The sequence below is a fragment of the Nomascus leucogenys genome, chromosome 8 (assembly GCF_006542625.1).
Source record: "Nomascus leucogenys isolate Asia chromosome 8, Asia_NLE_v1, whole genome shotgun sequence".
NCBI lineage: Eukaryota > Metazoa > Chordata > Mammalia > Primates > Hylobatidae > Nomascus > Nomascus leucogenys.
Window position 1 is genome coordinate 14,308,920 of NC_044388.1, and position 14,121 is coordinate 14,323,040.

The window sequence follows — 14,121 nt, forward strand, 5'->3', positions numbered from 1 at the left end:
AGATACCATATTAAAGGGTTACGTTCTCCCCAAAAGGATACGTTGTAATGATCAATAATTAGATAAGTTTTTCATAGAAGCAAACATGATCATTCTTTTACGCTGTAAAATAGAGTTACCACAAAGGATTAATAGAATTGCACCTGAATTATTCTTTTCTAGTTCCTTTTCTTTCTTTGAGTTTCCAAGTAAAGCCTTCATGTTTAGTTTTTAATTTCAAGGCCTGAATGCTAGGATGTGGTAAAAATTAGTCTGTCTTATGATTGTCTTTATTCCTTTCCTCTTGTCTTACTATTTTTTGCCCCCCTGCATTACTCTTTGCTTTGGATGCTCCCAAATGCCTCAGCTAGACATCTTTCTTAAATGGGGTAAGGCTGTTGGAAATAGAGATTAGTTGTTCAAAAATAAATTTAATATGAAAACATAAAAATTGGAGGACTTATGTATGAGGAAATATGTTTATATCAAAAGATATGTTGTAATCAAATCAGGGATATTTAGACTTACACTGCACTTTTATTTTATGCTGCATCTCCTTGAATATTAGTTCCTGGAGAGCAAGAAAGCAAATATCTAATAATAATAGGAATCACAGAAGAACTGAGACTTCACTAGAGCTTGAAAGAATAATCAGTGTAGGTAATCAGAGTAGAATTCAGGGTATTATAGGCATAGGGATAACCACAAACGTGTAGGTGCTGATGCACTTGAGCTATTTGGACTAAAGAACTAATTGTATAAGATGATTGGTTATTATTATATTTGTAAGGGTCTTTTATAATAAGGAAACTAATAATTTTAATTATCTTTTGCCGTGTAACAAATTACTCCCAAACTTAGTGGTGTCAAACATTTATCTCAGGCTGGGGGCAGTGGCTCACGCCTGTAATCCCAGCCCTTTGGGATGCCAAGGCGGGTGCATCACCTGAGGTCAGGAGTTCGAGACCAGGCTGGCTAGCATGGCAAAACCCTATCTCTACTAAAACTACAAAAATTGGCCGGATGCAGTGGCACATGCCTATAGTCCCAGCTACTCGGGAGGCTGAGGCAGGAGAATCACTTGAACCCAGGAGGTGGAGGTTGCAGTGAGCCGAGATCATGCCACTGCACTCCAGCCTGAGCAACAGAATGAGACTCTGTCTCAAAAAACAGACAAAAAAAATTTGTCTCATAATTTCTATGGGTCAGGAATTTGGGAGTAACTCAGCTAGCTGGTTCTAGCTTAGATCTCTTATAAGATTACAATCAAAGCATCCTCCAAGTCATCTGAGGACTTGGCTGGGGTTGTAGGTTCTGCTTCCACAGTGGCTTACTTACATGGCTGATGGCAGAAAGCTCTAGTTACTCATCACATGGAGCTTTCCATAGAGCACCTTGAATGTCATCAAGACATAGCCGGTGGCTTCCCCCAGAGAGAGTGATCACAGAGAGAACAAAACAGTCACTTAGCCTCGGGAGGCAGAATTCCTCATTTCTACCACATTATATTAATCAGAGATACTTTACATAGTATACCCACACTCAAGAAAAGGGGAATGAAAGGAGCAAAGAATTTGTGGACATCTTTCAAAGCTACCACATGAGTTGTAATTTTACTGTCTAGTCTGTGATTATTCACATGTATATGTTATGTGTTATATTCTATCAGGGTGGTGTCAGCAGTCAAAGTGGATTGGAGCACTAGAACCCAAAGAGGAGACAAGTTATCTAGGGAGTTTTTATAGCTACAGAATAGGCTCTCTGGCCACACATGGTCAAATTGCAAGTCTAGAAAAGGATATTTACATTTTTAAAGTTAAGATGGGAAGGATTGGACTGGCATCTGAAGTAGACAAGGACTAGGATTCCTAGAAAACACATGGTATGAAAATACTGGCAATGTGAAACCAACCCAAATGCCCATCAATGATAGACTAGATAAAGCAAATGTGGTACATATACTCCATGGAATACCATGCAGCCGTAAAAAGAAGTGAGATTATGTCCTTTCCAAGGACATGGATGAAGCTGGAAGCCATTATCCTCAGCAAAGTAACACAGGAACAGAAAACCAAACACCGTATGTTTTCACTCATAAGTGGAAGCTGAACACTGAGAACATATGGACACACAGAGGGGAACAGCACACACCAGTGCCTGTTGGGAGTTGGGGGGTGAGGGGAGGGAACTTAAGAGGACAGGTCAATAGGTGCAGCAAACCACCATGGCACATGTATACCTGTGTAACAAACCTGCAAGTTCTACGCTTGTATCTGCTTTTTTTTTTTTTTGAAGAAATAAAAAAAATCTGCGTTGCATACAGAGAACCTGTGTTCTGAGAACATAAGCTGTTCAAGTAGTCTAGTCGGTGAAACAGCAAAGACATTAGAAATTAGGCATAGATGTAGAGATGAGTGTAAAAAATGTTTTGAACAGGATTTCCCTGCTGAAGACGTAAAGGTTAAGACTGAATGTTCTCTAGCCTGTTGCAAACAGCCATTCATAATCTCAGTATTAGTGGTAATTCTAAGAATTAACCTAACTCTAAGAGTTAGATGAAAGAGTTAGATGGAAAAATGATTTCACTGTGTATATGTGCAGTTACCATACTCAGTAGTCACTAAGTTTTAATCAGCATGCTGTACCTATTGACTTTGTCCTCAGCCTGCTTCCATGAAATTGTGTAATAAAACTTAGCCTGGTTTTTGTAGAATTGACTCTTACAAGGGTAGTATAGCAGAGGAAAAATGTAATGGATCCTCGACAGAGATACTACTTGGTGGGACTGAAAGAGCTAAAATGATATGATTTGGTTGTTTTTATAGATATATTTTGTAGTTGTGTTTTGGATTTTGAGGGGAGTTTTGTTTTTGCTACTGTTAGCTTGTTTTTATTGGGACATCCCAGTAGAAAACAAAGTATACAAAGCTGTAGCTCAGCGATGGAAATTTTTAAATAGTAGGATAATACCAAATGTCAGGCAAGGATGTGAAACACTGATTTAGACATTTTTAAATATCTAATAAAGTTGACAAATGTGCATTAAATATTATAGCACAAAAATTATATTTAGTGTGCAATAAATATATGTGCATTAAATATAGCACAAAAATTATATTTAATGTGCATTACATATTATAAATAATTATAAATAATTATATTAAATAATATTAGACATTATTAAATATCTAATAAAGTTGAAGAAAAATGTGCATTGCTTCTAACCCAATAATTTCACTTGTAGGTATCAAAACAGTGTCTCACAGATATTGTTGACTATGTCCTACATTAGGTATACAGTAGCTTCAAGAAAGAATACTTACTTGCATACTACATGTGGAGCATTTTGGTATTTTCTGTCCTATATACTTTTATGTATTTGTTGACACTCAGTGAATCAATTTTATAATGTGCTAATGGGTCCCGATGCAGTATTTTAAAAACACTGCTCTAGGGAAACTCCCACATATCTGCACAGGGAGAAACATACAAGAATATTCATGGACTCATTGTTAGTAAAAGCAAAACCTTGGAAACAAATTTTCATTTATGACAGAATATGTAATTTATAATTGTTTATAGAAAGGAACAGTGGACACTGGCTAAAATTAAAACATCAGAGCTTATAAATCAGTATGCATAAATTGCAAAATATGATTTGTGAAAAAAGCAAGTTGGAGAAGGAAGGCTACAGGATAATATTTATGTAAAACAATACATATGACATTAAACAGAGATGGAATTGATATTCACTGAATCAAGGACAGTTATTTTCTCTTGGGAAGGGAGATGTATCGGAGGTGTATAGGAATTTTTAACTGTATTATATTTCTTAGCTGAGCAGTGGATATATGCAGTTATTCATTATATTGTCCCCATACCTTGTTTTATGTCTGAAATTTTTTGTCTGAAAAAAGAAATATTCTTGTCCCATGCGTGTTTAGTATTACGTAGGTCTAGGAACACCTCACAGTTAATAGTAGAGCTACTTTTTTCTTTTTCTTTTTTTTTTTTTTTTAAGACAGAATCTCACTCTGTCGCCCAGGCTGGAGTGCAGTGGCGTGATCTCGGCTTACTGCAACCTACACCTCCCGGGTTCAAACGATTCTCCTGCCTCAGCCTCCCTAGTAGCTGGGACTACAGGTGCCCGCCACCACGCCTGGCTAATTTTTTGTATTTTTAGTAGAGATGGTGTTTTACCATGTTAGCCAGGATGTTCTCGATCTCCTGATCTCATGATCTGCCCACCTCAGCCTCCCAAAGTGCTGGAATTACAGGCATGAGCCACTGCGCCTGGCCAGTAGAGCTACTTTTTACACTGTATTCATTATAAATGTCTAGATTGATGAAACAAATGAAAGATTTTAATAGCCAACATTTAATGGAAGGATTAATGGATGCCAGGTACAATTCTAAGTCTTTCATTTGTATTAAGTGATTTTATTCTCATAGTAACTGTGAGCTAGGTGATATTATTACCACTGTTTTAGAGATGAGGAAACCTAAGAAAAAGGGGAATTACCCAAGGTCACACAGCTAGTAAATAGCAGAACCAAGATTTGAACTCAGGATGTCTTCCTCCAGAGCCTGTACTTTTAGCCACTATGTTATACAGCCTCTCCATGAGAAAAAGATACTATCAAAAAATGTAAGAAAACTAGAGGTTGTAATTGGCAGTATGGCTTGGGAAGAGAATGTTTTCCCTATTTCATCCTTAAACAATTACAGGAGCCTAGAGAGAATTCAGACTTATTAGAGCAAGGAATTTTGTCACCAAATAGAAACTAAGAAAAATGCCTTAATTATCATTAAAATTTTAGCTAAAATGATAGATTATTGCCTTTTGTAAATTGGATAATAGGCGTGGGCAAGGACTTCATGTCTAAAACACCAAAAGCAATGGCAACAAAAGCCAAAATTGACAAATGGGATCTAATTAAACTAAAGAGCTTCTGCACAGCAAAAGAAACTACCATCAGAGTGAACAGGCAACCTACAGAATGGGAGAAAATTTTTGCAACCTACTCATCTGACAAAGGGCTAATATCCAGAATCTACAATGAACTCAAACAAATTTACAAGAAAAAAACAAACAACCCCATCAAAAAGTGGGCAAAGGACATGAACAGCCACTTCTCAAAAGAAGACATTTATGCAGCCAAGAAACACATGAAGAAATGCTCATCATCACTGGCCATCAGAGAAATGCAAATCAAAACCACAGTGAGATACCATCTCACACCAGTTAGAATGGCCATCATTAAAAAAGCAGGAAACAACAGGTGCTGGAGAGGATGTGGAGAAATAGGAACACTTTTACACTGTTGGTGGGACTGTAAACTAGTTCAACCATTGTGGAAGTCAGTGTGGCGATTCCTCAGGGATCTAGAACTAGAAATAACATTTGACCCAGCCATCCCATTAGTGGGTATATACCCAAAGGACTATAAATCATGCTGCTATAAAGACACATGCACACGTATGTTTATTGCAGCACTATTCACAATAGCAAAGAGTTGGAACCAACCCAAATGTCCAACAACAATAGACTGGATTAAGAAAATGTGGCACATATACACCATGGAATACTGTGTAGCCATAAAAAATGATGAGTTCATGTCCTTTGTAGGGACATGGATGAAACTGGAAAACATCATTCTCAGTAAACTATCGCAAGGACAAAAAACCAAACACCGCATGTTCTCACTCATAGGTGGGAATTGAACAATGAGAACTCATGGACACAGGAAGGGGAACATCACACTCCGGGGACTGTTGTGGGGTTGGGGGAGGGGGGAGGGACAGCATTAGGAGATATACCTAATGCTAAATGACGAGTTAATGGGTGCAGGAAATCAACATGGCACATGGATACATATGTAACAAACCTGCACATTGTGCACATGCACCCTAAAACCTAAAGTATAATAATAATAAAAAAAATTACTTAAAATTTTAACATTTGTTAATGGTAAATCAGAAACCTTGAAGATTGATCTACAAAAGAAAATTAGGATTTATGATACTATACTTAATATGTTTTTCTTAAAGCTAAGGCTAATAACCTTGTTATAAAAGATTATAAAAGTGTTAACATTGTATTTGTTTACAATTCACAGATTGTATAGTAGGAAAGTCATCCCAGGAGGGTTATATTGGATGCTTACTTACGGTGAGGTGAAAAGCCATCTAGGCAATGAGCCAGAATTCTGACTTTTGGGGTTGTTCTGCCATGACTTCACAGTATTGTCACCAGGATGGTTACCATTGTCACTGGAGGTGGATTATTCTTCCCTGTGTCTCAACCTAAAAAATAAATTATTACAGATGAAAGACCTGTGCCTTGAATAAAGTGGGCTTTTTCTTTTAATTCATTACATGTGTGCTAGCTTATAAAGATTCCCAGTTCTGGCCGGTCGCAGTGGGTCACACGTGTAATCCGAGCACTTCGGGAGGCCGAGGTGGGTGGATCACTTGAGGTCAGGAGTTCAAGACCACCCTGACCAATATGATGAAACCCCATCTCTACTAAAAATACAAAAATTACCCAGGTGTGGTGGCTTGCACCTGTAGTCCCAGCTACTTGGGAGGCTGAGGCAGGAGAATCACTTGAACCTGGAGGCAGAGGTTGCAGTGAACCGAAATCATGCCACTGCACTCCAGCATGGGCAACAGAGCGAGACTCCATTTAATAATAATTAAAAAAAAAAAAAGATTAGCAGTTCTTTTGAGAAACATTGGATGTTGTGACTGATTTTCTTAGAAAGTTTAACATGTTTCTTTGCTCTGTAATAGTTGTGAGGCTCTCAGAAAGCTCCAAATGTCATTGTCTAGCCCAGTGAAAATGGAGTAATTGGGCCAAAATAGTTCAATAGAAGCTTTTATTTTTTTCCAGTTTGGTATTAGTAGTGTTTATTTTATAGAAAACATGAAAAACAGAAGATACTTAAGTTGGAGGCCATTCAGAATGCAAATATATACAAACAGCATTAGAAATATTCATTGCTTATGGAAAGCGAGTATGAATGCATTCTAGCTTTGTGTGTTAATTCGAGATTGTCTTTTTTTTCTCTCTAGTGATGCTATTGCTGAGATTAGAGCCATTTGTATTGAAGAAATTGGAGTATGGATGAAAATGTATAGTGATGCCTTCCTAAATGACAGTTACCTGAAATATGTTGGCTGGACTCTTCATGACAGGGTAAGTTACTCTGTTATAAGCTTTGATGGAAGTTATTTTTGTCTCAATACTAAAATGCTAGGAATCAAAATGACAGTAGTTGATTTTTCAGGAGTTGTAATCATGTGGAAATTTTAAGATGATGCAGCTGAATAACTATTTACTTGATGATTGTGATGAAACTGGAAGCATTTGCCCACAGGTGAAGACCCTATCTTGTTTAGTTGCAATATTGTCTTGAACCAAGTTTGACAACCTGGTATATATAAAGTTTTCAGAGAAAGAAAATCGCTATATTCTTTTTCTAATTCAGAATCAAAGGAGATTTCTTTTTTCTTAATATACAAAAACTAAGCTTTTTTTTTTTAATTTTCTAGGACCATATCATAGTAGAGTGCTTTATCAGACTTGAATAGATTTGTTAGATTTTAGAATATTTGATCTAAAAATCTAATTCTGCCTTCTGACTTTAAAAGGAATCCCTCATATAAGTAATCCTGAATAAGTAATCCTTAGAATAACCATGGGTAGGAGTGATAAGTTATTGGAATTTGGCCAGGTGTGGCGTTTAGGTACTGTAATAGAAATAATATTAGAATATATTGGAGCCCCAAAGTAGAGCGGTTATCATAAAAGCAACTGGAATTTTCGTTCCCATTATAAGTTATTTTACAGTTTTCTGAAGTATTTTTCATGAATACTGCCTTATTTAATTGTTAAGTTCCTGTGGTGACTTTACAGAGAACAGCTGTCCTCAGCCTTTTGCTCATCCATTGTTGATCCTTTCATTATATATGTTACATAATACTTTTGTTTGCTTTCCACCTATCTTGCCTCCTGGAATACCATATTCATTGAGCCAGTTCCGTAGATAACCTATGGGCAGCCCTTCAGTTATTGCCTATTACAATTACTGTGTTCCCACCCCCCTTGACTATGATGGTGGAGAAGCTATGTTATCTCTGCTATTCTGGGATCTTCACATCTCCATTGCTGCTGGGAACCAAATTCTCCATTTGGTCTGTGCTGAGATTTGTCCTTAGTCTGATGACTGGGAGGAAGGTCTGTGTATTATATCAAGACAAGGGCTACTAGCGTTGTCCTGTAGGCACCTGCCTTATTTGAGGCTTCCATGTAGTCTTTCAGCAAAGGGTGGAGTAAGGAGGAAACACTATCCTCTAACAAGTGGGCATGAGCCATATTTTCAGGCCTACAAATTCAGAGGAAATGGGGAGTTCAAGATTCTCACTGCATCTACCCAGATATCCTTTAGACTTCACTTTTTTCCTATCATAACTCTTATTTTGACATAAGAGACTTGCCTGGGTTTCAGAGTTCTTAAATTCTGTACCCTTACAATTTAGTGCTAGGCCTGGTCTTTAGTATCATCAGTTCTCTGTCTAAAGGAGATAAATGTTTCCAAAGAGGCAACACTTGGCTTTGAACTGGTGATGAAACAGCCTGGCCCTGTCATTTTCTCTTTAGCCTTTCAATGACACTTAGCAATAGCCACTCAATTTCAGTTTTTACAGTTCCTATTTGCCCTGCTCCCTCCAGTGTAGAAATGTTGTACAAGTTAATGCACATCCACTTTCAACTAAAAGTGAAAATCCTAACAAACTGCTATCCTACACCAGGAATTATCAATACTTCATCTGCCACCATTGAGTCTTACCTCATAGCAATCCAGCCTTCAGTAATCCAATCCCAGAATCCCATTATTGAAGTCTGATTCCCAGGACCACTCTTGGTTCCAGCTATCATAGATCACATTCCCTGGATGCCAAGCCTGAGTCGGGGATTTTTGTGCTGGTGATATTTCGAGGTTTATACTCTCAAGAGTAACCTTTTGGCTGGGCATGATGGCTCACACCTGTAGTCTCAGCATTTTGGGAGGCAGAGACGGGAGGATCACCTGAGGTCAGGAGTTCAAGACCAGCCTGGCTAGCATGGCAAAACCCTGTCTCTACTAAAAATAGAAAACTTTGCTGGGCATGGTGGTGGGCACGTGTAATTTCAGCTACTCGGGAGGCTGAGACAAGAGAATCACTTGAACCCAGGAGGCGGAAGTTGCAGTGAGCTGAGATTGTACCACTGTACTCCAGCCTGGGTGACAGAGCAAGACTCTGCCTCAAAAAAAAAAAAGTAACCTGTAAAAAAGTGAGGAAAGTATGACAAAGCAGGAAACAGACTAATGAAAATGTGGTTTCAGGAGAAGTCTAATCTCAACCTGATCTCACAGGGAGATTTGGAGAGTAAATTGTACCTTAGAGGGTATCCTGTACAGAAGCAAGGAGGCTGGGCTGTTTTACCCTTATATCTTTCTTTACTGGCTATGGGCCTCAACCTGGGCAAGAGAAAGGAAGCGGCTGGGAGAGGAAAGATGGAGCATAACTTCCTAGGGGTCTATGTGCTAGGTGGTTCTAGTAAACCGTGATCCATTCTCCAGAGAAAGATAGAGATATTGAACCATTAGCAGTTAACGCTGGTGGACGCTGAAGAATTAGCCCAGTAAAGGGGACCTGGGTAGGGCATCAGCAGCACCTGCCACAGGCACTTCAGCTTTCTCTTGTGTGCTAGGGACTTACCAACAAATATTACGTCATCTCATAGCACATCTCATGGTATGCTAGTGTAGGCTTGAGTCAGCTTACAAAAGAGTGATTATGCATCTCTCTTCATAAATGAGTTCATTGACATCTCATCGATAACTTAATATTGGCTATGAAGGCACTATTTACATTAAATAAATCTGCAAATAGAACAAATCAGAACCCTATTCCTCAGAGCTCTTTGTTAAAACTTTTACCAGCATATCTCTGCACTTAATCCCTATGATAATTTTATAAACAAGAAAAACCTGAGTATCAGGGTGATTAATAATATACTTAACATCTTGCATGTAGCTAATAAATTATGTAGAGTTGCAACTAAAATTTAGTTGTATCTGATTCCAGAACTTGCACTCCTGCTGTTACAGCACATAGCTTCTTTTAGAGGATAGAAACTAATCCCCTTTAAATCTTTTGAGAGACTTGTCTAGATTTCTAGGTGATCCTGAATGCATTTTGATCATCAACATCCTGTACTCCAAGTTGATGACTTTATTAAAGACATTCCGCTAATAAATAGCACTCCTAGGACTCTTCATTTATCATTTTGCCTCTGTTTTAAACGTTGTGCTATTTCTGTTTTCCTAACTGCTGTCCCTGGAATATGAATTGAATCCAGTAAATATTTGTTGCATGAATAAATGATGACCCTTTAGTATAAAACTCAGGTTTTTCCACAGAATTATTCAATAATTACATAAAGGGCAAATAGACATACTTTTCCCTAATTATAAGTTTAAAATTCTCTCTATGTGCCTCTGGATGATGTGGGTTATACCACATGTTGAGTCAGAGTTGATAAATATTTGAAATAGGCGTAACTTACTCTCAAGTAACTAAGGTGTTTTCAGTGAATTTTTTTTTTTTTACATACAAGGGCAACACACACTATACAGTTGTTCAGTCTCATCCTGTGTTGAATTACAATATGCAGTAAGTCAAATGTTTAAGCTAAATTTTAGTCTTCATATAGACTTGAAAACTGTAGTACGGAATTGACTCCTTCTGTTGTGCTTTTATTTGTATTTCTGAAGCAAGGGGAAGTCAGGCTGAAGTGTTTGAAAGCTCTACAGAGTCTGTATACCAATAGAGAATTATTCCCCAAATTGGAACTATTCACTAACCGATTCAAGGTAAGCATCAAGAATGATAAGCTTGTTTAATTTTTCTCTTTACAAATGCTAGTTACAGTTAGTTTAGCAAATGACATTATCATACAAGTGTTTAGTTCATATTCTTTATTACAGCAGTCTCCAACCTTTTTGGCACCAGGGGCCAGTTTCATGGAAGACAGTTTTTCTGTGGACCAAGGTGGGGGTTGAGGGGATGGTTTCGGGATGATTCAAGTGCATTACATTTATTGGGCACTTTATTTCTGTTGTTATTACATTGTAATACATAATGAAACAATTATACAACTCATCATAATGTAGAATCATTGCAGTCTTGAACTTGTTTTCCTGCAACTAGATGGTCCCATCTAGGGGTGATGGGAGACAGTAACAGATCATCAGGCATTATATTCTCATAAGGAGCACACAGTGTAGATCCCTTGCATGTGCAGTTCACAGTAGGGTTCGTGTTCGTATTGTTCCTATTGAGAATCTAATGCCACTGCTGATTTGACAACACATGGAGCTCAGGCAGTAGTGGGAGTGATGGAGAACAGCTGTAAATACAGATGAAACTTCACTGGCTCACTTGCTCCCACACCACTAACCCCTTGCTGTGTGGCCCAGTTCCTAACAGGCTACAGACCAGGGTTGGGGACCTCTGCTTTTACTACATGTTCTTTAAATAAACCCATATGAAATAGATAAGTGAATCTCTGCTTTACAAAACATCTTACCATGAGTTCTTACTTACTACCTTTGGAAGAAGGCTCACCTGCTTAAAATTTTCTTTACAGCTTTTTATAAAGATAGTAATTTTGTATGTTAAGGCTTACCTGACACAAGGTTTAGGGAACAGCAATTGTTGAGAAACATTTTAAATTACAAACATTTATACTAACATCCCCTTTGTGTGAGTAGGACTATGATACTGCAGTTTCAAGAGTAAAGCTTTTTATTTAACCTATCATTAGTATTGCATATATATCCCAGAATACATTATATTGGGTCTGTCCCAGCTTATTTTCTGTTCATAGTTGGTTTGTTTTACAACTTTTTTTTTTTTTCAGGATCGCATTGTATCAATGACACTTGATAAAGAATATGATGTTGCTGTGGAAGCTATTCGATTGGTTACTCTGATACTTCAGTAAGTAATATCCGTTACTATTTTAACTTTATTGGTATTTTAATACCTTTTTCCAAGGATTTTTAATGTCCTATCTATATATAGTCCTTATGTATATGTTTATCATTTTAGGTTCAACTTTTACATTTTAAGGTTAGATTTTAAAAGTGTTTTCTGTTTTTTTCTATTTTTGTTTTTTAACTATTGTTGGCTTCTTCCACGTAATTATTTTATGCACCCTAGAGAAAATATCAATGATGTAACTTACCTTTCTATTTAAAACAAAGCAGGCCCAGTATGTTGGCTCCTGCCTATAATCCCAGCATTTTGGGAGGCCAAGGTGGGAAGATCACTTGAGCCCAGGGGTTCAAGACCAGCCTGGGCAACATAGGGGAGACCCTGTCTCTACAAATGATTTAAAAAATTAAGTGGCATGGTGGCACATGCCTGTTGTCCTAGCTACTTAGGAGGCTAAGATGGGAGGGTCACTTGAGCCCAGAAGGTCAAAGCTGCAGTGAGTCGTAATGGAGCCACTGCATTCCAGCATAGGTGATATAGCAGGACCCTGTGTCAAAAATAAATAAATAAATAACTCAGAGAGAAAGAAGACCACAAAAGAAAGAACCCTCAAAGGGACAGTTTCCCAAATAGGCTTCTTTTTAATGATATAGAAGTAGAAGAAAAAAATAAAGCAATTAAATTGTCTCACTAATGATAGAGATTTCAAAATAATAATGTTATAGCTGTATTTCTACAGGTTTGACTAAAAACTAGAAAGAATCTATGTGAGAGAATATATCCTAGCAAAGTCATACGTAACAAATCCTCCTCTCCCTACTTTGCGATGGTACATCTATCACGAACTAAGTATCTATGCAGGGATGTACTGTTGTTTGAAATCCTTTTACATTTTGGCTCTAACACCATGCTCTTTATTATTGTGGCTTTATAATATATGTTCTAAATATAGGGTCATTTTCTCCTCTTTGTCTTTTTCAAAATCTAGTTACGTTCTTGTGTCTGATTTTTGTTTGATATGAATTTTAAAAATATACTTGTCAAGTGCCTCAAAAACTTTGCCTGGGATTTTGAATATTAGAACTCCATTGACTTCTATGATGAATTTAGGAGAGTTTAAAGTACTTTGCTATGTTATATCACTTATGCATGAAAATGCTGGAATTCTCATCTTTTTTAAAGAGAAGGATTCTTACTATATTTCTCATGCTGGAGTGTATTAACAGATGTGATCACGGTACATTAAAACTGCTAACTCCTGAACTGAGGTGATCTTCTTTTTTTTTTTTTTTTTTAAATTAAGTTCTGGGGTACATGTGCACAACGTGCAGGTTTGTTACATATGTATACGTGTTTCATGTTGGTGTGCTGCACCCACTAACTCATCATTTACATTAGGTATATCTCCCAATGCTATCCCTCCCCCATCCCCGCACCCCGGGGCAGGCCCCGGTATGTGATGGTCCCCTTCCTGTGTCCAAGTGTTCTCATTGTTCAATTCCCACCTATGAGTGAGAACATGAGGTGTTTCGTTTTTTGTCCTTGTGATAGTTTGCTGAGAATGATGGTTTCCAGCTTCATCCATGTCCCTACAAAGGACGTGAACTCATCCTTTTTTATGGCTGCATAGTATTCCATGGTGTATATGTGCCACATTTTCTTAATCCAGTCTATCATTGATGGACATTTGGGTTGGTTCTAAGTCTTTGCTATTGTGAATAGTGCCACAATAAACATACGTGTGCATGTGTCTTTATAGCAGCATGATTTATAATCCTTTGAGTATATACCCAGTAATGGGATGGCTGGGTCAAATGGTATTTCTAGTTCTAGATCCCTGAGGAATTGCCACACTGACTTCCACAATGGTTGAACTAGTTTACAGTCCACCAACAGTGTAAAAGTGTTCCTATTTCTCCGCATCCTCTCCAGCACCTATTGTTTCCTAACTTTTTAATGATCGCCATTCTAACTGGTGTGAGATGGTGTCTCATCGTGGTTTTGATTTGCATTTTTCTGATGGCCGGGGATGATGAGCATTATTTCACGTGTCTATTGGCTGCATAAATGTCTTCTTTTGAGAAGTGTCTC

At 37.7% G+C, this 14,121-nt stretch overlaps 1 protein-coding gene across 3 annotated transcripts in view; it reads left to right on the plus strand.

Annotated features, from left to right (window-relative positions):
• Positions 1 to 14,121, plus strand: part of STAG1 (stromal antigen 1) — a 417,686-nt gene that overhangs the window by 259,607 nt on the left and 143,958 nt on the right. For all 3 annotated transcript variants that reach the window (XM_003265265.4, XM_030816776.1, XM_030816778.1), the window contains 3 exons: positions 7,057 to 7,180; positions 10,806 to 10,904; positions 11,954 to 12,033. In XM_003265265.4, the coding sequence (XP_003265313.1) occupies positions 7,057 to 7,180; positions 10,806 to 10,904; positions 11,954 to 12,033 (303 nt within the window). The remainder of the gene's footprint in view (positions 1 to 7,056; positions 7,181 to 10,805; positions 10,905 to 11,953; positions 12,034 to 14,121) is intronic.